The following is a 27,584-nucleotide window of genomic DNA, read 5'->3' on the forward strand; positions in this document are numbered from 1 at the left end:
GGGCACAACAATATAAATAAGTGGTATAACTACAATATTAATGGGGTAATCATTAGTATTATAGGGACCCAACAGATTATGCATGGAAATTTTGGTTTAGGAGATTTAATGTGTGGATTTTCACTAGCTGATGCATCCAAATCTATTGTTTCTTGTTTGCCCCCTTGCTGAATTGGCTTCTTCTTCTTCTCTTTACAATTCTTCTTCCTTTTAGCCACCTGGTTATTAGCATCACTACTTTCACCAAGCTAAGAGGAAGAAGGGGAGGGAGAAACAAATGAAGAAGAAGGCAAAGGGTCAACTCTAGTATCAACTAGGTCTTGATTCGATTGCTGAGGAATCATGTTATTTTGAACCACAGAGGTCGAGAATAGCCATACTGGTAGGCCAATGGTAAGTCCTAGAAGGGACAAAGTGTCCATATGAGGAGCACCAATATTTCCCCAAGATGTGAAAGGACTAGGATTCCCCTCAAACTGGATTCCATGATTGGTGGACTCCATTATCTCAACCTAAGATCAACGAGGGAAATAGGGATGTTATTCCGAATTTAATTAACTTTAATGACACTCTGACACAACTTTGCTTTTTAAATTTTTAAGAGTCGAGAAAAAGCTAAAGATGACTCTAGTCCCCTTCGATTTTTAATGAGCCTGAAGTGACAAGTGCTCATATGGACATTTTATTTTAAAGAGTCAAAAAGGAACAAAGGTGACTACTCTGGAAATCTAGACAGAGGGATTACCAAACCAATCGCAAAACTGCAAACACCTTGGTGATAAATTAAAGATAAATTACCAAGGACTTATGTACGACAGTCAATCTTCCTGAATGCCGTGTTTAGTGCATTGCAATCGATATGGCGGCAGACTCGGCTTCCTGTGGATAAAGGATATAATCCTATTGTGGTCTCCTAATATATATGTGACGGTACGGGGAGCAAAATTCCATGCCAGCACTTTTCGTATCAAGGAGGAGGAATCACCCAACATTCAATTAAAATGATAGTTACTAGATTTTACCACGCCGGAACACGTCTCTAGCCTAGACCTCTAGATGTGTTGTGTTAAGTTCCAAAGCGTTGTTAAGTTCATTGAAATTTATTTTAGAGTTGATCTTGTTTAAAATTTTTCCTTTCAATGGTTCACCGGGTGATGTAGATTTAAAATTCCTAAATATGCAGTTTACAATGATAAACAATCGTTGTTTATTTTGAGCAATGAAAATCCTAGCTACTAAGGAAAGAAGATTACGATTCTTTCAAACATAGAGCAAACAACACACACTAAATGAGCTTTTCCTAAATCATTTTTCGCATACAGTCTAAATTCAAATGCAAATGTATGTATTTTTTTTCGTTCTCTCTAATGTGAAAATGACAAAAAGAAAACTAAATGTAGTAAAGATTTGAAATATTTTTACTCAAAGCGACATTTCGACAATTTCTTTTTCAAAAATAGAAAGGAAGACTAAATGACACTTTTCAATTTCGAATAGAAAATTCTTTTGACACTTAACATATCAGTAAATCAAATCAAATACATGATAGAAAGTTCAATCGACTATCCAGGGAAGGAAGACTCAATGACACTTCTCTTTTCGACACAAAACGACAGTTACGACACTTTTTGTACCAAAACGACAGATCGATTTAAGAAACTTTTCGACAAAGGATCGTAAATGATGGAAAAATAAATAAAAACATATACTAATCCTAATTAATGGAGGTTGAACTATCTCATGCACATAGGCTTCAGTAATGAGGTATTTTTCATAAGCAGCAAAACAACTAAACAGAGCTGAAAACAAGGACCAAAACCCCAAATTTCAAGAAGGGAAATATGCTCGGTCTATCATTGCACCTGGGCTTCCGAAAAGCAAGGATGCATCACACTTTTTAGACTTGGTAGGTGCTATGCATACTGGCAGACAGTGACAGAAAATGTTATGAGCCAAGGAGCACAACTGAGATGGGTTTTGGCTCAAATTTGCAGCTGATTTCAGTGAGTTAAGTTGAGCTATGATAGACAGTAAAGAGAAAAGTACAGAGGTATGATCTTGAGAGGTTACTGAGCTACCAAAAGGGTGTCTAGAATGCTTGTAAGTCAAATGTTCAATTCATAAACCAAACCAGGGATTGAATAAAGCAACATTCATCTACTTTGCAATTTCATAGCAAGATCAGTTCGAAGGCTATATAGCTAACTTTAGGCTCCATCTATAGCTTATAAAATAAACAAAAATAACAAACAAACATCTATTCGATCCCCAGTGGAGTTTACATTTTGTTTCTGGTAAAACTAGTGTCTTTTCGATCGACTAGCCCTCTAGGATTGGCAGTTATCCTGGAAACAAACAGTTTAAAGCAATTTGCAATTCCCTCTATGTATGATAGATAAGAGAGAGGCAAAGGAACCAACCTGGATCTTCCACTTAACTCCTTGCTTGATCTCTCTCCCCCTTCATAGAGCTTGCACCTCCTCTCCTACTTATCCTGCTTAGAGAATACTTGTAGAAACAATGTAACGAAACACCATCAAAGCATCTTGATGTATTATATCATAAGAATTACAAAATCAGAAATACAATGAACATACAATTCACAAATAACAACATTCCAAATGCATAATTGTATGGAGGAAAACTCAAAGAACTTTATTAAAATAGAAGGGAGAATTACAACCCAGCTATCTGATCCAACATCATCCTCCCAGCATGAAAGCCCTCTTCACCTCATGAAAAGCAAGATCACCCAACAATATAATGCTCTTTCTCAGACATAAACTATAACACTTCCTTACAAACTACAAAATTCCAACCTCTAGATCTCTCAGATGAGGGATCCATTTATAGATGTATGCAAGGGTGTGAGTCATCTCTGGGTTTTCGATCAGTGTCATTCCACTTGTTCTTTTTGATTCCACTTGGAGATTTCTTGGATATTTTACTCATCCTTGGGCGAATTCAGAGAGGCAAGTGTCATAGGAGAAGTTTCCAGAAGATTCCATGAGCATCCACTTAGGAAACTTTCTCGGACATCTGTCCATCCTCACTCATCGCACCCTACAGAAGGCCTCATCAGTATGCATCGCACCCTGACAATGGAGCAGTCAATATGGTCCTGTTTTGGGCAGTTCTGGATGGTTTCTCAAGTGGAACTTTTGGGGAATTATGTAATCATTTGACCATGATCTTTTAGGGAATGAAACAACACATTTAAGGGTTAGAAGAGCCCTAGTTTATCAACATATAAGATTGTGGTTGCAGTGCCCAAATATGTCTATAACACCTATATCTAGATTTCTTACCACACAACTCTTTGATCCAAAAACAACTTCATGCCCTTGGTCAGAAATTTTACTAACGCTTAACAAGTTATGTTCTAATCCACCAACAAATAAAACATTTCTAGCCTTGACCTTTTCTTTTAACAACGCAATTCGTTTCCATTTGATAGTAGTAAGTGATTTATTACCAAAGGTTACATTCTTTTATTTATTTATTTATTCCATTAAAGGAAATAAACATATCTTTGTCACCTATCATATGCTTTGAACATTTCGTGTCAATATATCATAGATTTTCTTGATCTCTTGCATATGGAGCTAGACCATAATTTTCAGTATCTGTAATTTTCATTTTCCATACCTTGGGGGGTATTATAATTTTTTCATGCTGGTAAGATGGTCCCATTCTTCTTTTGCATTCAGTTTTTTATGACCAAATTTATTGCAAAGATAACATTTAATTTCATGTTGAATAGGTGAGAAAACATTATAACAATATTTATTTTACCCGATGTCATTCTTATGTTTTCTTGTTTCTCAAGTCATAATAGTTTTATAAACAATGCAATGAATAAGTTTGTGAGAAAAATTGTGACAAGTGAAGCACTTACCATTGAAGTAGGAATACCTGGGAGTATAATACCTTCTTCAGTAGCTCTCCGTTTGATTATGGTAAGGTTGTTTGGCATTAGAAGAATTTGATCCTTCGTTCTTTTGCTAAGAACTAAAATTCTGATGACTCCTTCCTTTTACTGCATTGATGTAGCTTCCTGTACCTGTTGGCATGATGCGCCCTGACCCAGGTTCAATTCTGATTAGCCAAGAAAATCCCTACACTATTGGCCCTTTTGGTATCAATCCGCAGAGTGTGGACTGAAGTCTCACTCGAAGCAGTATGGGGGGATGTAGGAACCAAGTTTCCACACCCAGAGATGGTAGTGATGTCGTTTTATACCCTAAACCTTCCTTCACGCAGGTCAACAAGCCTTTTAAGGCTTATCTATATACTCCTCTTAGTTTTCCTCTAGACCTCTGCAAAGGTCTACGATTGTCCTTCACATACCCTAGATAGCCGGATTAGACACTTACACACCTCTATAACTACTCTTACTTCCATAATTACCCAGATTAGCTTAAGTATCTGATAATTTGAACATGCATTAAGATGATCTTCGTGTAAACAGATATTGTTACTTGCATTCGTATAGCAAAGAGAAACATATGGATTCACACATCAATTCAACATTAAAACATAAACCTAGCATTCATCATGACATAATCATATGAATTTATAAGAGAAGTAAAATAGATCATACACACATAATTCCAGAATAATTCTCTTTATTGATGCTTCATATCTTCTTTACACTCTTTGACTACCCTGCACACACAGCTGCAGGGGTTTTCGCACTCAGCTGTGGAAATCTACCCTAGGCCTCTATGAACATAGCTACAAAGCCTCTTTCCTATGCTAAGAATCTTTGCTCTTAGCTCTCACAGACCCATTACATTCATTAATGACTCAAAAAATATCAAGACTAAACTGCCTTAGACTCTTCTAAGACTTCCCTTTTTATACAATCTCATGGTTTGCAGGCCATGGGTAGATCTCCTAAATATGACATGACTTACATAAATTAAGGGCAAAAAACCTTTATGACACTTCACATCTTCATGCTCCATGACCACAAAATGCGGAGACTTTATACTTCTTATACAAAAACTTGGGCTTTCTACTCCAAAAATGACCCTAGGGGACCCGTTCCCAACAGGCTTCTAACAAAAATATGGTGACTCATCCTTGAGTCACTCTACTGGTGCAAATATCTTGTCACAAAGACCTCGCAGCTCCAATTTTACCACTGCAACTTCGGCGACACACTGTGTCGCCACTTGCTAAACCTATTCCACCAGTTGCTCCGTTGCTCGTCCTACGCTATCTACCTTGATTTTATGTTTTGTTCCCTGTAGGCTAGCAAATTTTCCCTCAATGGTGGTAGTGAGCACATAGGCCTCCGCCAGCCCAGGCCCTAATCTGGCCTTTAGTGCTGTCTCTCTTCGTTGTGCTATGTCCACCTGTTCCTTCAGTCCCTTCTCTTCCTGTAGCTTGGCCAATCTCTTTGTGGTGGTGATGGTGTGTGTCACTACTCTAACCTCATCATACTACTACTGTAATTCACTTGCCTCTGTTGCTAAACTTTGTAGTTTGGGATCTTCCTACATACTGGTAAGGACCTGCAGCGAGTGCTCAAAGAGTGCGGTGAAATTTGTTACCACGACATCTACTATAGCAATTGAATCCTTAACAGCTACCTCGCACTACTCTCTAACCTCTGGTGGAGGTGAAGGTTGGGCCTTCAACTCAAGCTCTATGATATTAAGGTTTAGCTCAAACTAGACCTTGGCTAGCTCTGTCTTTGTGTCACACACACTTGCAACGAGCTTCCAAATTTTGGCCTCCATCGCCACTTCCTTTGGGACATGTAGCTCTGGAGTAGTTCTGCATGCTTCAACGACTACTACCATGGTGTGCTCATTCTTCTACTGCACCTTCTTCCATGTTTCCATTGTTGAAGTCTTCTCGATGAACATCTTCACCTTGTTCACCTTTTGTTTGCTGATCACAATCAGCATGCGTTGCTCTCAAGCCTAAAGTTCTGTGATCACACCTGCAAGTAAGGTGTGATGGGATTCACTTGGAAGCACAGCCAAGTTCAACCCAACATTCTTGAGAGCACTGATAGTAGCCTTGTCAACTTCTGCTTCTATAGCAAAAGCTCCATCTTGCAGCACAACAACTCAGGGATCCATGGAGCAGACCATCTCTGTTGCTTCAAAGGTCCCTGGTGCCAAACTAGTCGATGTCGCGCTGCCCCGCCTGACACCGGTCTACAACTTAGTAGTTTGGATCTGTAGCTCATGCATACTCATCGGAATGGAAAGCAATTATTGCTTCTACTTCTCCTCAAACTGCTACAACATCTCTGTGGTTGCATCCTGTACTTTATCTCCAATGTCATCTAAGTCACCTGCTATGAAGGTGATCAGGCCGAGAGATGATTTACTGCCCTTGAACTTCTTCCTTTACCCTTCTTTTTCCTACTCCCGAGTGCACTTTATCCAGAACGGACTACTGTCTTGGTCTCCACCACCCTGTTCTGATTGTTGCTTGCCATCCTTTGTCTAGGCGGAGGAGACCTCTATTTTTTTTCAGAGTCATGCTCTTCATCCTCATCCTTCTTTGTGGCCTAATCCTTTATAGGGCATTCTTCTCTAGCTTTTTCCTCAATGTCCTTTCTTCTTTTGTTAGCCAACTGTTGCATATTCAATGGGCGTCCTCCTTCTTCTACTTTCCTTTGGACTTACTGGACCCATTTGACAAATCTAAGGTCATGCGCCACTCTGCTCGCCAACACTCAACGACTGTTGCGATTGCATTGTCTGTCGTAAGGTATGGGAGATCATACTAATTCTTCTCAGGGTCCTTCCATGCCCGCATGAGGACATAGTGGAAGTCTACTTTTAACTCCACATATCCTGACAATTGCTCGAAGATGATTGGTGAGAGACGAAGCTTGTGGTTTATCGCGACGTGGATGCTTGCCTCCATCAGCACCCAAAAGATCTTACTGTCCTTGACCCTTTCAGGGTCCTTTATGGCCCAGAGTGAAGTGAACTTTGCTTCTTCTAGTAGATCTTATGTGATCAGAGAAAATTGACTCTCCCCCACTAATTCCCACGTGACCAGTATGATTGATAGCAGAAACCATGCATAATGGAAGGTCTTACCCTGGTCGTGTGCTTCTTTGCAATTCACGAGGAACTCACTGCAAAGGTAGCACACCAAATTCAATTGTATGCCCTTTGCACACTAGGCCTCTAATGACACAACTGGTATTGGCACTTCATCTGTGCAATACTTCCTCATTATTTTCCCAGCCAGGATTTGGGTGGATACCTTAACCACGGGGTAAATTTTGCTGGAAATTGAGTAGCCATGTGGCTTCTTGACAAGCTAAAACTTGTCCTTCATTCTCTTAGCGAGGTCATGCTCGCTTGTCTTTCCATCAAATGACTTATCCAGATTCATTCCTAAGTGCGTAGCAATGTGGTGCACAGTTAGAATGTAGCACCCATAACAGGTTCAACATTCCTCCCTTGTCCACCCCTTTAATCCATTGCCTTAGCTGTAGCGCGGTGACACCAAAATCTTTATAGATGACATGGGTCATAAATGTATCAGTCGCCAAGTGGGGGAGCCACTCAGTATCCTCCAAGTCCTAATCGTATAATTTCAGATGTCGCATGTGTGCCAAGCACGGACCTTCGAATGTGATATGGTCTGGCAACAATGGTGTGTTAAGTAAAAGTTTTCCCTCATCTGGTTCCTTCGGGACCTTCACCTTGCCTTGCTGTGGAGGGATGTATTCTAGTAACTTGGAAATATGGTATACCCCCTCAATATCAATATCCTCTATGCCCATACCAGTGTCTTCCATGCCTTCATCGAATTCTAGGTCTATCACCTTTCCTTTCTCATGTGCAGTAGGCTTATCTTTCCTCTAGTGCTTTCTCGGTGACTCGCGCACTAGATATGTCACTTTTTTCTTGTCTTTCTATGTCTTAGGCCCCTCTTTTGGTAGCATAGGCCTCATCCTTGGTGAACTCGGCAACTTTGGTACTTTTGCGGGCACTTCTACACTTAATACCTCAGGGCTATCTCCCTCATAGGCCATCAATCCTCTAGCACTTGTGGTTTCCACGGGTGCTAACATGAGGCTAGTAAGAAGCTCCTGGGTTGCTTTAGGCAATTTGTCAAAGACTGAACTAGCCACCAAAGCCTTAAAACTCTTAGGGTTCATGCACAACTGATAGCTTGACACCTCAATTCTCAGCATGGAAAGTGTTTTTCATTGGGTGGCCATCTGTAATTTATAGGAAAATTCGAATTCAAATCCGATCGTTCCCCCAAAAATCCGTTCGGAAATGCTAGATTGGCGACATATTTTCAAAGATATCACATTTAAATTGGGCCTTAAATGCTTCCCCCTGCTCCTCTTAGCCATTTTCTCACTGTCATATCATGACCAGCGACCATAACCGTCACTTTCTGGCTGCCGTGCATGGTTGCACCTCCTATAGTGTAGTTCCCCTCGTGCGTCTGCTGATATTGTGATGTCCCTCCTTTTCGGGCAGTGCCCCTGTCGAGAAGCTCTACACCCTGGGCAGTGTAGTTTATAGTCCCACACCTGATTTCAGCTGCCTGGAGCGCTAAGACTATGCTTCCAACATATAGTCATCTGGCTGGATCCCCAATGTATGGCTTCAATCAGCGACCATTTACCTTCATTGGAAATGGATCTCCATTCAACTTCACTAGCTAAATTTCTCCACCATCAGTAGTCTCCTTGATTACATAGGGCCCTAGCCAATGCATCCAAAATTTTCCTAGAAATTTATCGAACTTGATATCATATAATAACACTAAATCATTTACCTTGAAGGTGCATAGTTTGATGTGCTAATTGTGCCATGCCTTTTCATGTTCCTTTTGAACATGACGATGGAATCCAGCCAAAAATATATCCTCTTCCAGCACTATCAGCTGCACGAGCCTCTCTTCCAGGTCTCCACGATCCACCATTCTTGTAATTTCCTCTATGCGCAGATTAGGTACAATGTACTCCATCGACATCACAACTTCTTTGCTATAAACTAGCATGAAAGGCGTTTGTCTAGTTAGATTTTTACAAGTTGTTATGTAAGCCCATACCATTGCCGGCATGCGCACATCCCAGTAATTTATTTGTGCATTGCAAATATTCGTCAGTGCATTCTCCAATATCTTATTAAATGCTTCAACCGTTCCATTAGCTTGTGTGTGATACGACATACTCTTTCGGTGATAAACTTGGAATTCCTCCATCAACGCATTGATCGTCTCATTAAGGAAATGTGTACCATGATTTCTCATTAAAATCTTCAAGAAACCAAACCTAGTCAGTACGTATGCAAATATGAACATTGTTGTTGTTGCCTCGGTATAGTCCTTCACAAGCTATAGCTCCGATGATCTGGTCAAATACTCAGTTGCGGTGATGATGTACTGTGCACCTGTCTTCTTTGTTGGAGGTTGAATTAGTCCTACAAAATCAATTTCCCACTTCTCAAATGGATGTAATGATAGCTACGGATTCAGAGGTAGCTCATCCCTCTACGATGGCCTACCTAACCTTTGACATGCATCACATGCCTTACAATAAGCCTTGGAATCCTTATGAAGCGTTAGCCACCACAACCCAGTGTCTAAAATCTTCCACACTGCTTCTTTTCCTGCATAATGTCCTCCTGCATGTTATCACTCAGAATTTTCTCTAGAAGTTATCAGAAGAAAGAAAATGACCGAGGTAACCACAAACCAGCTTTTGGGCATAGGCTCTAGCCAACCTAGGCTCAGAGAGGGCTCTCTCTATATGATTTATCTTTGTTTGCTGGGATTTTAGGCTAGTTATGAATATTCTGGAGGTTTTTGATTTGTATTGAAGATAGGATGGTGGAATCCTTGAAACATATGGACAGAATGATGTATTTAGATAATTGGGATATGGAGTCAACAAAAGGGCAACAGGACTGGATCAACTCACTAAAGAGAATGTTCAAAGGGCAAGATACCAGAGTAAAGTGTAGGTCTTTGGAACAGGGGATGAAATGGTTTCAATCAAGGTGAGAGATCAATTAAGAATTCTAAGACCGATATATAAACGAGGAATAGAGGGTAATCGAAAGCAAAGGGAAATTAAGGATCCATTGATCTGGATTAGCAAGAAACAACCTAGACTAAGGAGCAATTAAGAATTCCTTAACATAGATTATCAGTTGAAAACATTTATAAGCATAACTGTTAAAACAGAGTGTAATTAAACAAATAATAAGATATTGTTCTAGTTATAACATTCAGATTCAGAAATACATTAAAGATTGTGGAAAAACTTTAAGAAAGATAGCAATAACATAAGAGAATACTTGTCTGCACTAAGCGTAGCACATGAATCCAGTGAAATATCTTGTCTTTACTCATCAATCAAGCTTGCTGGCTCAGTCAATGATACAATATCTTTACAGTGTTTTGATCAAACTTCTATAGAAATGTCTAAGAATCCACACTACATACTTCGAATTGTGAAGTATTTATACAAAATTTTATTACAAAATATCTCAAACTAACTTGAGATTTAATCTAGGAAATAAAAATATCTTCTTGCTAGAAGATAGAGACAACTATTGAACTGCTTCATGCTGTCCCTAGTATTTTGGTGTTGCTGGCATTTATAGTTGGATTTCTAGCCTTTTATGCTTCCTTGTTTTTTGGCTCTTTATGCTGGAAGCTTCGTTCACTTTTGGCTTTCATATGATACACTTTGACACTGATACTCTTTAATCATGCTGACCTGTCTTTACCTTTTACCCTGCTAACTATACATTAACCTTTTTACTACATTTTACTATAGTAAATCAGTCAATTTTTCCCATAATTCAGCATCAGGTAACTTGATTTTCAACATCCTCCTATACATCTCATCTGGCTCGGTGTACTTAGAAAAAGTAGGCTTCATGATGAATAAGCATTTTACCTCATGCTGGAGGTAAAACAGGTTTTCAAATGTCTGGTAAAGAACTTTCCTTGTTGGCAATGCCTTTATGGATGATGTAATGGCTTGTTCTTTAGCTGGCTCTCTGATTTTGTTGTCATAATCTTGTTGTTTCATGAGCTTGTCATTTATGACCAAGGGACTAGGTAACCCTTTCTCTCTTAAAATTTGAAACATGGCCATAAATCTATCAACTGCTACATGTAAATTTTGACACTTGTCCTCCAAGTTTAACATTAAGTTTCTCTTGGAAAGGACCTTTCTCACCTCCAAAATTGTTTCGGTCTTTTCATCTATATCCAATTCCTAAAACTCATATTTTTTTTTACTATTGAGGAAGTGGATAAGTCTGTTTGTGTCTTCAGGCATGTCTCTAGTTCTTCCTTGAATTTTTGGATAGCCTCTGTATCTATCTTTATTAGATCTTTTTGTTCAAAACTCACTTGAATGGATGGCCAAATATCATTGACAAAGTCAATGATATTGGCCCATAATAGTTCCTTGGCTTGCCCAAGGGGTTCCTTTAGTGTCATATCTTTCTCCATGGCCTTTAACCTCTCATTCAATCTGGCATCTTTTTACACTTCTTCCTTGTGCATGATCTTGGCACGCTTGCAATCTATTTCCAAGCTTGTCACCTTTTCTTTCAGTTTATTCATATCTGTAGCCTATATGGACATTTCCTCCATGGCTCTCACCAACCATGCTGCTTCCTTCCCTGATGCACTTGTTGCTCACGTAAACTTTGTTGAAACTCGTTGAGATGTAGGCATGGGAGCTGTGGGAGCCAATGAGGCTGCCAAAGTGGAAAGGACTGCTATTGAGACTGTTGGGGTGACATTTGAAGATGTAGTGGCAACATCATTTTGCTTCAATTGAATTAAAGTGCCTAATTCCTTCTCTGTCTCCTTTAATTGATCACTAAGTTTCAGGACTAAGTCCATCAACTCTTCATGTCTGGTTTGGCTCTCTAAGACCTCCTGTGTTTGGGCATGTTGCAACTGAGGTATATTCACTTGTTTTGTTAGTGCTGTAATGTCATCATTTTTCTTCTTTATCAACTATTGAGTGGCTTTGATATCTTTGGGATCATGTCCCAACTCAATCACTAAGTCTTCCAAAGACTTGATTCATGTACCCTTGGCCTATGAGGAGGCCTTCTCTAACTGATATTGAGCTGAGATATTGCTCAATGAATTTTGTAGCTAATGAGAAGCTATGAATTTACCTGTGAGGGTGGAGTATATCATTTTTCTAGCCTGCTTGTGAAATTTGATTTGGTCAATGGGATGAATATCCCTTTCCAATACCTCAAAGTCAATATTTTTGTAGTCTGTTGATGTCCTTGGCTATTGTGCAGTTGGATTTATGAAGGACATCTGTATTTTTCCCTCCTTGATTTCAAAAGTTGACATCAACCTGGTCTAATTGGTGGGTGTGAGTTTGAGATATTGAGCATAAGTCTGTGCCTTCAGTTTTTCATTTCTTATCTTAATCTCTTTAAACCTGTCTTTTATATCTTTGTCCTCATCAACATGTCTACTAAATGAGGACACTTCTACACTTAGTTATCTTTCCAAAATCTAGGTTTGTGATGTGGAAGGTTCCTGTGTTTCCCCAGATGGAGTTGTGTCCCTTATTTTATCAAATTTAGTGTTGGTTACCTGAGCTTAATCTTCTGTATATTCCTATTGTGAAACAGGATCAAGCCTTGGCCTCTTGCTCTGGATGTTTCCATGCCTAAAGTGGAGGCTCCCTCTCTGTTTCTCTTGGGATTTATTTCCTCATTTTGAGGAGTCTGCATGACAGGAGGGGTGCTCATGGTTGCTTCTGGCTGTTTAGGTACTTGCAGAAATGATCTCTCATCAAGCTGTCTTTCTAGGTCACATAAGGTATTATCTACATCTACCTTTGTACTGTCTTTGTCTGCAAGAGTGTTTCCCACACACTCATATTGATTTGCATATCTTTTTGTCTCTCATATGGGGTGGCGGATATAAGGTCCCAACTTGACCTTCTTTCTCAATTTGTTCATAAATTCTTGAGGGTCATACCTCCACTTGAAACTCTTTTGGAACTTCATTTGCTGCAAAATTTGGTCTGCCTCCTCCCCTGACTCTCTAGAATTGTAGATGAAGGGGCCTAACTGGTTTTTTACTTTGAATTGTGATCTTTTCTTGGCCGAGACAAAATTTATCTCATCAGATTTCATTATTTGTGTATAGTACTCTAGAGAAAATAACCTCATGGGGAGGTATTTGGGTAGTTTATATGGTGCAAGCTGGTAACCATAAATTCTTATCTCTATGTGGTTTTGGTAAAGGTACAAATCTACCACTTTGATTTTTTTAGACAACTAAAGGACCCTTTTGATCTCTAGACTTATCCTGGGTTGACGGCTTCCTGACAGCATAGTCATGACTGGATGAACAAAAGAATCTATGAAATCTGAATAGGTATATGGTGACTGAAACTTAAGGAATAGTGGGGTCTAGAAAATGACAAACCTTGGCTGGCCTTTAGTATCCAGCTTCTGGAGGGAAAAAGGAAATCTGTCTGGCTGATAGTATAGGAACATATGGTATAGAACAGATGAGTATTTAAATAGTCTCTCATTGTGCATCCTGGTGAATTGTTCATGCATTCTCTCAACTATGAACTCAATATAATTGTACAAAACAACAGGAGGTTGTCCTAGGGTATAAATTGACATGAAGGCTAGGACAAGCTCATCCACATATTCATTAGTGGTGTAGCCAAGAACACATGATATCATAGTAATAATATGTTTTCCGCTATCGGAGAAAAGGGTAGAAACATATGGAGGGGGCTCTTTGGGAATATGCTTCTCTTCTACTATGAATGTTTGGAATATTTGGGCTAACCTGGACAGACTCAATTTGGAGTACTATTCTAGCAAATCCCCAATGGAGAGTGGGGTTAGGTTTTTACTTGGTTGGATTTGCAACATTTCATTAATTGAATCAGCTGTGATGGCGAACAAGATCTTTTGGTCAGAGGACATAATAGCTCTCAGGATGGGAATGTAACAGGCATGGCACTGGTGGACAATTTCTGGGAAGACATGCACCTCTGGGAAATAGTATTTGGGAAAATTTGACTCCCAAAGGCCAATATCATCAGCATGGTTGAGTTATATTTCCCTACTCAAACAAAGGGTTTTAAGCAGGAGGGTATGAGAAGTGGTATCTTCAATTTGGAAATCCTTGTCAGCTAGGGGAAGGTGGCCCAGGTCGAGATGTGGATTTGTGAAGGGTCTAACGTCCATGACAATAGGGGCAGCCATAATTTAGTTCTTATGGATTTAAATTTTGCTCTAAAGGTTTAATTCAGGGGTTTTTCACTGGAACTGGAAATTTTCAGAGGGTTTGACAGTGAGTTTTCAAATTTAAAGTGTTTTTGAAATAATTTTACTTAATTAAAATACTCCACAGGCTGAATGTTTCCAAATTTGAAAGGGTGAGTGGTAATTCATGGTGAATTACCTGGAATTGGGTGAGTTATATGCAAATTTGGAGTTCATGGTAGCTGTAAAGGTTCAAATGAATCTAGTATGAACTGAGAGGTCGACTGGGGTATCTACAACTTTCTTCAGGAGTGAATTTAGAGTTCAAATGGTGAACTCAACATTTGCAAGAATCACATTGGTTTGCAAAGGTTCACAGAGAAAATGAGAAAAAAAATGTGAAAAAGGGCTTCTCGGCCTTTTTATGGAGCAACGGTTATTTTTTCGCAGCAAATTTTATGAATGAAAAGTAGGTGGTTTGGTAGGTTGAGCGAGGAGGCGGTTTCCTAGGCCATCGCACTGCTTTTGTGGAGGAGGTGGTATTGAGGAGGGGTCACTCGATCTACTCTAGAGCGTGGCATGTAGCAGTCAAGGGGCTGGGGAAAAATGCTTTATCAGGTGGGTAATGGTCGACCGTCGGGCTCAGCCAATATGGCCATGGATCATTGGATGAAGGGGAAGATGATCGGATGGTTGTCAGGAGTGGGAGGTGTGCGACAGATACGAGCATGGGCTACGGGGATGCCCATAGCTCTAATCCTCATCGATTTGAAGATTAATTAAGACTTAAACATGGGTTTGGTCGATCAGGCGGGGTTAAATGATGGGTTTTATTTATTTTTTCAGGATAAGTGGTGAATTGTATAGTTTTTATCAAAACTAAGGGTTGGGATATTACATAGGGGATTTAATTAATATACGAGGATAGGAATATTGGGGATTTATATAATTAAATTAAAAATTAATATGAAATGAGTGGAGTGAGCATACCATCAGCATAAATGTAAAATCTACACATTTTATTTCATACATTTGACACTTAGGATAAAGTACGTTTGGTGGGTTTTTGGAATGAAAAAGGTTTTAACATGGAGAAGCTTTACTTTTCCTAGGAAAATGAAGGTTATCCTTAGGAATAGTGGTTTTATAAGGGTAATGAGGGGGAGATGAATTTCATGAAGGGGATTCTAACACTAGGTGTACACAAGTCATTGGACCGAGGGTCTGGTTCCACCAAAAGTCAGATAAATTCTCTGAGCCTCTTTGACTTGAAGGGTTTAAAGTGATAGAACATACTTATGAATGGGAAATTAGTGAGTAAAGGGGACAAATGAATGAGGGGGAGTTAGTCATATTAACTTGCAAACCTTTGTTCTTTCTTCCATAATTGATCACACATATTGAAATATGTGTCTAAGCATGATGCATGTGTTTTGATCCAATCCACTTTATACTTCAGCAACCTTTCTTATACTTACCCATTTACCTATTCTAACATTTTCCTTCATTTATTTGGGTGCATTTAGGCTAGCAGACCCTTATTATATCTTTTCTTTTACAAAACAAACTATCTATTTCTATCCTTATATCATCCAAGGGCTCATATTAAACTGATGAGGTCCTTTTGTTTTCTCTACCTATCTAGTGATTTTCCAAGATTAAACTGTTTGGTAAGAATTTATTCTCTAACTATAGACATGAAATTCAAAGCATGATATAATCAAGATTAAATAGTTTGATTACCATGGATTGTGGCATGAATAACGAGCTACACACAATCATTATTATGCATAAAAGTAAATAGTAGTGGCATTTAGACTTGCACACTTTCATGGTCTCTTTTTGTTTTTGGGGTTCATATGTTTTCATTTTTTGACCTTTTCTTATTTTTCTTATCATTTGATTTTTCTTTTAGGACATACCCTCTTTACATTTTTTTATTTTTTAATATGGAAAACATTTGCAGAAAGCAAAGGTATGTACAATTTTACAAGGCTTAACCTTAGTCATTCAAAATTATGACTCCTATTGGTATAGGAACCTAATAGTGGCTCCACTTGGGGATGGCATTTTCTAGTGAAATGTCAATAAATCTAAAGATCATTAGCCTTTGAATTGTTGCTGATGTTACCTTGTAAAGTGTGCTTTTGTAAATATGCGTTATTAATACTTATGATAGTAAATATTTCAAATATTAGGGCCCTCTCTTTGATCTTCAACTTCAAAGATCACCATCCACTCCAAAATAGACTTTGTAAATAAGGTAATGTAAAAATGGGAAATGAAAATTAGTAACTTGGTTCAAAGTAATATTTTAGCATTTGACCATTCACTTTCCCACCTTCTGCATCTGTACCATTAATTTCTCTCAAGAATAAAGCATTATTTCCTCTATAAGCATAAATGACATAGGGACCTTTCCATAGGAAATCAAATTTCCCATGTTTGCATTTGTCTTCCCTCCTAGAATCCCACTTAAGCACTTTGTCAGCAATGCAGAAATTTTCAGCCTTGGTTCTTTTATCAAAAATCTTTTTAATCCTTTCCTGCACAACTTGAGACTTGACATAGACCTCTTCTCTGGTTTGTTGTAGATGAATAGTTTGGTTTACTCTTCTTTGGATACTATTTGGTTCAACCTGCAATTCTTGAAGTATCTTCGTTACTGGTACTCCCAAAGAGGATGGAAAGACAACTTCCATTCCATAAACTAGTTGATAGGGAGAAGTACCAATTGATTTCTTAGTAGTCAATCTGTCTACCCATAAGGCATTGACTAGCTTTTTATTCCAAGTTTTCTTATTGTCCTCTAGTAACTTCTTGATGATGTTTACTAGGCTCTTGTTTCAGGATTTTGCCAGTCCATTACCTTGAGGGTAATAGGTTGTGGAATGTCCAAGGGTGATATGGTAGTCTATCATTCTTTTCGATTTAAAGGTTGTTGCACTATCAATAATGAGCTTAGTTGGACATCCAAATCTTGAAGGAAGGTTTCAAGGAAGGTTATGATAACAATATCTATGGCTTTCCTCGAAGGTATGGCCTCTATCCATTTTGTGAAGTAGTTTGTGGCTGTGAGGATCCATTTGTGTTGGGCAGAGGAGGGTGGGTGAATTTCACCAATGAAGTCTAAACCCCATTGTTGAAAAGGTATTTTTGTAGAGATTGGCTTGAGGGGTAAAGGTAAGAGCCTTTTCTTCCCCTCAGAAAATTGACATTTGTGACAGGAGGTCACAATTTTTTTGACATCATGTTGACACGTCGCATGCTCATTGTGCCAACAAAGGGAACTAACCCGATCACAGACCCCAATTAGGTCCGCTTTCATTTGGAGTGGTTAGTTCCAATAGGTTTTAAAGGATCCCGTAAGATGTTATAGGTGTTGAAAGATTTCTTCCTGGAGGAAGACTTCAATTACATCAACAAAAGAAATAGCTAACCCACATGTATCCAGTCCTATCTATACTGATTCTACTTACTTATGCTAGTCCTAACTATTCTAATCTATCCTGCAGGAGCATAATAAAAGAGATTAATCATCATATATAGATTCCAAGTCCAAATGAATCAATTACTGAATTCACTGATGAGAAAGACTGTATTTAAGCTTGATTGCAATCTAATTATTCATACAAGAATACATATTCCTGTTCCTACAAATAAAAATTGCAACTGATGTTTAATATAGCTTCGAATTGGAGGCTACTCATGAGTTAACCATGATAATGAATTATATTTGAATAACCAAGACTAGTCATAAGTTGTCTGTTATCACTATGCACAAAAACAAAACATATGTATCCTCATCCCAGTCACAACACATTGATTCCAAAAATAAAAGAAAAAGGGAAATGAATCTGAAAAGAAGGCTTGTTCTTGACCAAAACAGTCTTCTTTATTAGCAAAATAAAATCAACCCCTCTTTTGCCAAAAAAGGGTCCCTCACCCATATCAAGAGGTAATACTTATGCAGCAAGACAACTGACCCTCGGTCTTCCATGACTTTCCACCTTCCTGTTCTTTTCAATATACAAATTAAAATATACAAACATAGAACGATCAATGAAACTGCTGACACGTCGAGGCCACATTTGCTGGAGTGTTTTATTTCCTGGAGGAAATGAATGGATGCGAACGGAATGAAGAATGACTGCAAGCCATCTCTTCGCACCTGTATCGATTGAACATTATTCCCTATTATTTCCTGAAGGAAAATGAAGATAGTGCACTCATTTTTTGACATCTGGTTGATTTAAGGTGTATCCGGAGGTAATAATAACTTGATTCTATGTGTTCATACATTTATTCAATAGATTGTAAGGTAGAGTGCTGTGAAGTTGTTTCCATCTGTTGAGCCTTATCAAACTTACACAGATCCAACAGAAAAAGGCATTTTTCTAGGATCCATAGAACACTATACCTATGAAACAAATCTCTAAGCCCATATCTCCTATTCTTGGATAGATATTTCAAGATGTAAGATCCTTTTGCAAGTCAACAGTTGCAATTGAAAGCTCTGCTACAATAGTGGAAGGGTTGGAGGGAGGATAAGCAACAAGAAATCACCGTAGTATGTTGCGTAGCTCTCCACTATGTATGCCTTCCCTGTTTCTTGCCATAAATTCCTCTGTTTCGGCTAGGTCTCGCTTGCATCTTTTCCTCACAGCCATTCTTAATGCTTATGCATCAGCTCGTCGACCTCACTTTTCTTCTCTTGGTCCTTGCCTGTAGAAATAATTAACATTAGCTATGATTATGAGAAATATGATAGAAAAGCCTAAAACAAACCTTACCTTCATAAAAACTTTAATAAAGAGATATACTCTGCAACTGGGGGTTATATGAGTCCTTCCGGATCTAAATCTCAAGAGGGCGTGATGATTTTTTGGGTACTGATGATTAAAAATGGATTACAACCATAATTAATAAACCATTGAACCGTTCAACTTTGAGGACATAATTCCATTTTAAAACTACAGTTATCATTCATGGAGACGCAAGATCAAACTTCTCAAGGGACCCATTCAAATTTTCCCCCAGAGCAGGTTTTAATAGGGTGGTGGTTGTGGCCACAACAAAAACTAAAAAAGTGTTGTTCCCTTGAGGGAATAGCAGCTATTCCCTGGAGGGAACAACAAAAATAGCACTCCAAAAAGGTTTTGTTCCCTGGAGAGAAAAATGAAAACACTCCAAAAATATGTTGTTCCTTTTAGGGAACAATAGTTGTTCCCTAGAGGGAACAACAAAAACACTCCAAAGTGGTTGTGGCCACAACACATCAGTAAACAAAGTAGGCCAGTAAAAAAAAGCTCTAAGGATTTTATCTACAGTGCTCTTCTAGTAAAGGTGTCCTCCACAGTCACCTACATGAAATTTTTCCAAAAATTTTCCAAATTCTCCTTTTAATAAGCAATTTAGAAGAATACCTTCATGATCTCTCCAAAATAGAGCATTGTCTAATATACAAAACTTTAAGGATTTCATATTTAAAAACCTACTTTTAGTCCTAGATAATTTAGGAGGATCTTGTAAATTCAGTAAAACATAAATAATATCAGCATACCAAGCTGATTCAAGAAAGTCCTGGCTAATTAGTGGAGTTGCCATATCCTCTTCATTATCTATTGCTGCAATAAATTTTATATCCAAGACCTGCCAATTCAATTCAACCATGAGCTTGGCTAAACCTTGGCCCTTGATTAGCTTAATAGGTTTGATTTCTAGATCATACTCTAAAATGGTAGCAATCCACTTTCCCCTCTTTCCATCAGGACCATCCTGAGTTAGGATGCCTTTAACTACTGAATTGGGAACGTAGGCTACTATATGAGAATATAAGATGTATACCCTAAAGTCCTTAATCACTTTGACTAAATCCAAGGCTTATTTTTCCATTATATTATATTTCAAGGGGGCATCTCTAAGGGATTTTCTAAAGAAAGCAATGGGTTGTTCATAGCCCTGGTCATTTTTTTGCAATAGAACTATAGCAATTGTGTGCTCAGAAGCAAAGAAAAACAAGATGAAATCTGTGCCAAATTTAGGACCGATTAACACAGGTGTTTTAGTCAAGGATATTTTAATGTCTTCAATGGATTTTTTTGCCTCAACAGTCCACTTTATGGTGGAGTCATTTTTCAGCATATTGTTTAGTGATCTAATTAATTCTGCTAGATTAGATATAAATCTTCTAAGACAATTATTTTTTCCTAAGAAAGCTTGTAACCCTTTAATGTTCCTAGGGTGTTGTATTTGCAAGATGGCTTCTATTCTCACAGGGTCTATTCTTATACCATCTTTTGAAAATATGTGACCTAACAATTTTCCTTCTTCTAACCCAAGCAAGGACTTTTTGGGGTTTAAGGAGATTCCAGACTTCTTGCATTTAATAAAAAATTGCCTTAGATTATCCAAATGTTGATTGCCAGATTTTGAAAATACAATAATATCATCTAGATATATCACAAGGAAATCATGAATTTATTTTGTAAAGACTATATCCATAGCCCTCTGGAAAGTGGCTCCTGCATTCATTAACCCAAAAGGAATTTTCACATACATAAATGTGCCCCAAGGAGTAGTAAAGGTAGTTTTGGGTTGGTCATCTGGATGAATCAAGATTTGATTGTAACCAGAAAACCCATCCAACAATGAGATTATGGTTGATCCAACTACTCTCTTCAAAATATGGTCCTTTTTGGGGAGAGGGTAATTGTCTTTTAGTGACACTTTGTTAAGGTTTCTGAGATCCACACAGAGTTTGATCTCACCATTTTTCTTTGTAGTCAGTACCAAGTTTGAGACCCAATCAAAAAATCTAATTGGTGCAATTTGGCATCATACATCCTCTGAATTTCATTTTCAATTACAGGTAATAAGACCGGATTAATCATTCGAATTTTTTGTTTGAAAATATTTTTATTTTCTTTAATAGAAATTCTATGTTGGATGATGTTGGTGTCGTAAGATTTGAGGTCCTCATAACTCCAAGCGGATACATCCTAAAATTATTTTAATAATTCAATGTACTTCACCTTTTCAGTTGGAGGAGTATATCTATTTGCCATTGCTCTAAGTTGGGAGGGGCTAGGATGACGGGTTGAGGTACTTGGAGATGATGCAATAGTGTATGAAGAACTAGGACTAGTAGGTGATGAATGAGTAATGATAGGTTGGTGAGGAAGTGTAGGTATAAATGGTGGTGAAGAATGGACTTCAGAAGGTATTATTGATGAAGTTGAAGGGAACAATGGTGAACTCATAGTGATGGACAATTGTTCAGAAATATCATGGGTTGTGGTAGTATTAATTGATGATTGTGGGGATTTCAAAATGTATTCATCAATTGATTTGTTGGCCTGTTGAACATCAAGGCCTACAATAAATTTAGGATCTAGAACAATTTCATCGATTGCACTTTCAGATTTTGTTCTAATTAATGAAAGATCAAATAGCACATCGAAGGGAAGTTCTTCTAATAATAACCACTCATCAGGACATGAATTAGCTTTAACTAATGGTGTTTGACTAGCTGAACTTTCTTCTTTTTTATATTTTCTTGAAATTAGGTTGGGATTATCAACTACTGGGGCAGGGTTTGGGTTTGGATTAGCCCTAATAAAATGAGTCTTCCTAGAAGCCAGTATTTAAAAATTTTTAATTGTTTTTGTAATATTTTTTCAAGATAACTTCTAACAAATGACTTTAAGAGGCTCAGAATGTAGATTTAGAAGTTTCTTAAAGCTTTATTAGGACTGAGGATTTGTTGGTCCCTAGTATGGTCACCACTATGTTATCACTCATAATTTTCTCTAGATGTTATCAAAAGAAAGAAAATGACTGAGGTAACCACAAACCAACTTTTGGGCACAGGCTTTAGCCAACCTAGGCTCAGAAAGGGCTCTCGCTATATGATTTAGCTTTGTTTGCTAGGATTTCAGGATAGTTATGAATGTTCTGGGGTTTTTTGATTTGTATTGAAGAAAGGATGGTGGAATCCTTGAAACAGATGGACAGAATGATGTCATTAATTCATTGGGCTATGGAGTCAACAAAAGGGCAGAAGGACTGGATCAACTCACTAAAGGGATTGTTCAAAGGGCAAGCTAGCAGAGTAAAGTGCAGGTCTTTAGGATAGGCGGGGTGAAATGGTTTCAATCAGGGTGAGAGAGAAATTAAGAATTCTAAGACCAAGATATAAATGAGGAATAATGGGTAATCAAAAGCAAAGGACAATTAAGGATCCTTTGATTTGGATTAGCAAGAAACAACCTTGACTAAGGAGAAATTAAGTGTTGGAAATAATACTGAGAGGGGGGGTGAATCAGTATTATCAGATCAATAAAACCTTTCCAATTTCATACTCAGAAACATATACGCGACTTCAGTTAAGTGAACCCGCGTGTACACGCGACTGTGTCTAAAGCAACTAGCGTATATGCAGATATCTTATGATTCAGTTAATCTTATCTTTAGTAAATGCATCAGAACATTATTAAGCAATTTAGCAGTAAACAGGTGCAGTATAACAGAACAGAACATCACACAAGAGCCACACACATGAACACCATGATATAAGGTGGAAACCCAATGTGGGTGAAAACCACCTGCTGCAATTCGTCTCTTTCTTCTTTAATGAGAAACTTCTTTTACAATATACTGGTGCAGTCCTTTACCAGTATGCAGGCTACAACCTGCAGAGGGCTACAACCCTCTCTCTCGTTTTCCAACTACTTTTGGAAGGGAGCTACAACCCCCTCAGCTCTTGTACTAGCTGATCCATTTACTAGTACGTAGGTGCTGACCCTACAACCTTCAGGGACCACGTTTCATCAATTTTCAGACTGGATCCAAGAGTACAAAGCAAACATTACCGCAATACAATCATCAACTTATACTTGCATCATAATTCATTAAACAACCTAATACCGAATCACTGAAACCCTGTCATCAAGAACACAGAACCCAAACCAGAATCTAGAACACTGCAACAACCACCAGAATCAGCAGCAACCTGAAATATCAACCCTTATCATGCATACGCTACTTCACTGTACCAAAACCGCGTGTATACGCGCTTTCTCCAAAGGCAACCCACGTGCAGATCTAGAAATGATTACTTCTGCCTTTGCTGTCAGATCCGACCCTTGCCAAGCGTCCCGAACAGATAACCAGCAATACCAGATCCTCCCACTGCGTCAGACACACACACCCATGTCTTTGCCTAGTGATCTTCTCCTTATATAGCCTTAGGCCTTGTTCAATACCAAGAGCCAAAACCATAGAAACACAATACCATCAACTTCAAAACTAGGGATCGACACGCCCGTCGAGACACAATGGTCTGAAACCATAGGCACAACTTCCAAGGACTAACCGCCATGGACCAAAGGTACTTTTCCACATACACGCGCTTTTTCTGAAGCCAACCTGCGTGTACACGCGACTTGGGCTTAATAAACCTGCGTGTATGAACTTCCTTGGCAAGCTGTACTAGGATCTGTCTTCTGATTAAGTTGCCATCACCTGTACCAACTTCTGAGCATCTGTACCAACCTCTGAGTGAGTTGCCATCAAGGACAACACTTGAATCATAATGCCAACAATCTCCCCCTTTGGACTTGATGGCAACCACCACACCAAGTCACTCTCCCCCTTTGACATCAAGGGCAAAGGGCGTACCAAGATATGCTCTTCTTTGGTATACCTTCTACTGTCCATACTGCTGTCCATACTCCCCCTGAGTACATGCTGAAGTTTCTGATTTGGCTCCCCCTTTGTATATGCCAAAGTGTACCAATCTATCCACGCTCCCCCTGAGCAGATGCAAGTTCTAAGACCAGCCATTCAGATCTGTATCATAAGCATCAGCCTGCAATACCATTCCTTTGATCAAACAACAAGATGTATCATCAACTTCTAACCATAGTGCCAACAATGAATTATTTGAAGAATATTCTCCCCCTGAGTGTGAGCCAACCATGTCTGAACCATTTCCTGAGTCTGTTCTGCTCCCCCTGAGCCTGAGCCAACCATGACTGAACCTGGGTCTGTTCTGCTGCCCTTTCTTCATATACGCGACTTTGCAGCCTGTAACTCGCGTATATACGCGACTTGTCTTCATTATATCAGCGTATGCAGGATGGAATACTGAATTTCATCACTTTCAGATTCCCCTGTGTCTGTTATGTCAGCTGACTGAGTTATCCCACACCTTTCTATCTCTGTCTTCTTCAATTCCTGCAACTGTGATGATGTATGGTCCCCTTGTCTTGAATTTTGAAATCTGCTTCTGCATTCCCTTGCTTTATGCCCATAGTTGTTGCATGTATAACACCTTATATTTTTCATGTTCCTTCTATCACAATCAATTGCTTTGTGTCCATATGCATTACAGGCAAAGCAATACCCTCTGAAATACCTGGGATGAGATGATCTTTCTTGAACCATTCTACTTCTGCATCTGGCTGCAACATGTCCAAGATTATGACATACATAACATTCAACTTTATTCAGCGGAGGAAATAATCGTCTATCACGTCCATAGTTAGGAGTAAAGGATCTTCCTTGAGGAATTTCTTTCCTTGGTTGTTCCTTGAGCATTTCAGATTTCTCATTAGAGTTTCTTGTCTCACCTTGTGAACTAGATTCACCTTCAACATATTCATGAAAACCAAGACCAGTCTTGATAGCAGGAGATCTTTGACTATTAAGAATATCATCCAAGACTTTAGAACTATCTTGAAATCGTAAAAGCTTATCCTTTTCTTCTAGTTTACCTTTCAAGATATTTACCTCAACTTGATGTTGTTCTTCCTTTTTCAGATACTGCTTCCTTGGGTCTTCTTCAACTTTTCTCCCTTCTTCTACTTGTCGCTTTAGTTTGATCACTTCATGTTCTTGATCTTCAAGATCTTCTTTTAGAGAGAGGATCTTTGATTCAAGTCTCTGAATAGTTGTGCTCTGATCTTTTGCTATATCCTGCAATTTCTCCCTTACCCTGGTTTCTGTTTCCAATAGTTCTTTTAATTTGGCAGCTTCTTCAGTTTCTGCATTCTTCTCTTCATGTGCCATGAGACTTTTAATATCCTCGCTATCATTGGATGAAGCATTCTTCTTCTTGTGCGCCATGAGACTTCTAATATCTTCACTATCATTTAATGAACTTTTAATATGGGAATAATAGCTTCTACCATCTTCTTCATATATCCTTTCTTTGTTATGAGGACATCTAGCAGCATAGTGACCAACTCTACCACATAGAAAACATTTGAAAGGCAGCTTATCTTTGAACCGTCCAGTTCCCCGTTCAAGATTCTTGACAAAATTTACCTCATCTTCTTCCTCTGACACTTCGAATGCGGCCTCTGGTGGTACCTCTAGTCACATTTCAAAAGCAGTTAAGATCCCGTGAAGCTGTGACATGGTAATTTTTCGCACATTCTCCTTTTCTTCTACGGCAGATACTTTAGAATCAAATTTAGTAGACAGAGACCTCAAAACCTTTTGAACTAAGACAACTTCCTCAAATTCTTCACCCAGATCCCTCATACAATTCACAATCTCATCCATACGCAGGAAATAATTAGCTACGCTTTCATTACTTCGCATCTTAAGAGTTTCATACCGGATTCTGAGAGTTTGAAGCTTCGCTATTTTTACCTGATCATCTCCTTCATAGCTTGTAACGATTTTGTCCCATATTTCCTTAGCTGATTTGAGATGCATGATCTTCATAAATTCTGATTGAGTCAAAGTACTCAATAGGACATTAACTACTTTGGCATTGAGCTCATATTGCTTTTTCTCTGCTGGATCTGTAGGAGTTGCTGATGGGAATTTGTATCCTCCTTCTATGAGTCCCCAAACTTCTGCTCCAAGAGACTGTAGATATGCAGTGGTTCTTATCTTCCAGTGAGTAAAATTGTTCCCGTCAAAGACTGGTGGCCTGATGTGTGCCTCTCTTTCTGGATTAGCCATTTTGATGGATCTTTTCCTTCAAGTGATCAAGCTTCCTCTGAAGGACCTGCTCTGATACCAATTGTTGGAAATAATACTGAGAGGGGGGGTGAATCAGTATTATCAGATCAATAAAACCTTTTCAATTTCATACTCAGAAACATATATGCGACTTCAGTTAAGTGAACCCGCGTGTACATGCGACTGTGTCTAAAGCAACTAGCGTATATGCAGATATCTTATGATTCAGTTAATCTTATCTTCAGTAAATGCATCAGAACATTATTAAGCAATTTAGCAGTAAACAGGTGCAGTATAACAGAACAGAACATCACACAAGAGCCACACACATGAACACCATGATATAAGGTGGAAACCCAATGTGGGTGAAAACCACCTGCTGCAATTCGTCTCTTTCTTCTTTAATGAGAAACTTCTTTTACAATATACTGGTGCAGTCCTTTACCAGTATGCAGGCTACAACCTGCAGAGGGCTACAACCCTCTCTCTCGTTTTCCAACTACTTTTGGAAGGGAGCTACAACCCCCTCAGCTCTTGTACTAGCTGATCCATTTACTAGTACGTAGGTGCTGACCCTACAACCTTCAGGGACCACGTTTCATCAATTTTCAGACTGGATCCAAGAGTACAAAGAAAACATTACCGCAATACAATCATCAACTTATACTTGCATCATAATTCATTAAACAACCTAATACCGAATCACTGAAACCCTGTCATCAAGAACACAGAACCCAAACCAGAATCTAGAACACTGCAACAACCACCAGAATCAGCAGCAACCTGAAATATCAACCCTTATCATGCATACGCTACTTCACTGTACCAAAACCGCGTGTATACGCGCTTTCTCCAAAGGCAACCCGCGTGCAGATCTAGAAATGATTACTTCTGCCTTTGCTGTCAGATCCGACCCTTGCCAAGCGTCCCGAACAGATAACCAGCAATACCAGATCCTCCCACTGCGTCAGACACACACACCCATGTCTTTGCCTAGTGATCTTCTCCTTATATAGCCTTAGGCCTTGTTCAATACCAAGAGCCAAAACCATAGAAACACAATACCATCAACTTCAAAACTAGGGATCGACACGCCCGTCGAGACACAATGGTCCGAAACCATAGGCACAACTTCCAAGGACTAACCGCCATGGACCAAAGGTACTTTTCCACATACACGCGCTTTTTCTGAAGCCAACCTGCGTGTACACGCGACTTGGGCTTAATAAACCTGCGTGTATGAACTTCCTTGGCAAGCTGTACTAGGATCTGTCTTCTGATTAAGTTGCCATCACCTGTACCAACTTCTGAGCATCTGTACCAACCTCTGAGTGAGTTGCCATCAAGGACAACACTTGAATC

At 38.9% G+C, this 27,584-nt stretch overlaps 1 protein-coding gene across 1 annotated transcript; it reads right to left on the reverse strand.

Annotated features, from left to right (window-relative positions):
- Nucleotides 1-8,808: 8,808 nt before the first annotated feature.
- On the reverse strand, nt 8,809-9,180 carry LOC149188206 (uncharacterized). Its single transcript, XM_089409891.1, has one exon. It carries the CDS (start codon nt 9,178-9,180, stop codon nt 8,809-8,811), a length of 372 nt encoding a protein of 123 aa, XP_089266017.1.
- Nucleotides 9,181-27,584: the final 18,404 nt, after the last annotated feature.

The sequence above is a fragment of the Pinus tabuliformis genome, chromosome 3_1, assembly GCF_031772625.1.
Source record: "Pinus tabuliformis cultivar Carrire ecotype Pingquan chromosome 3_1, CPIR1, whole genome shotgun sequence".
Lineage (NCBI taxonomy): Eukaryota > Viridiplantae > Streptophyta > Pinopsida > Pinales > Pinaceae > Pinus > Pinus tabuliformis.

Excerpts from the sequence above, each read along its gene's own strand:
- LOC149188206 (XM_089409891.1), bottom strand. The coding sequence starts at position 9,180 with ATGTCGTATCACACACAAGCTAATGGAACGGTTGAAGCATTTAATAAG.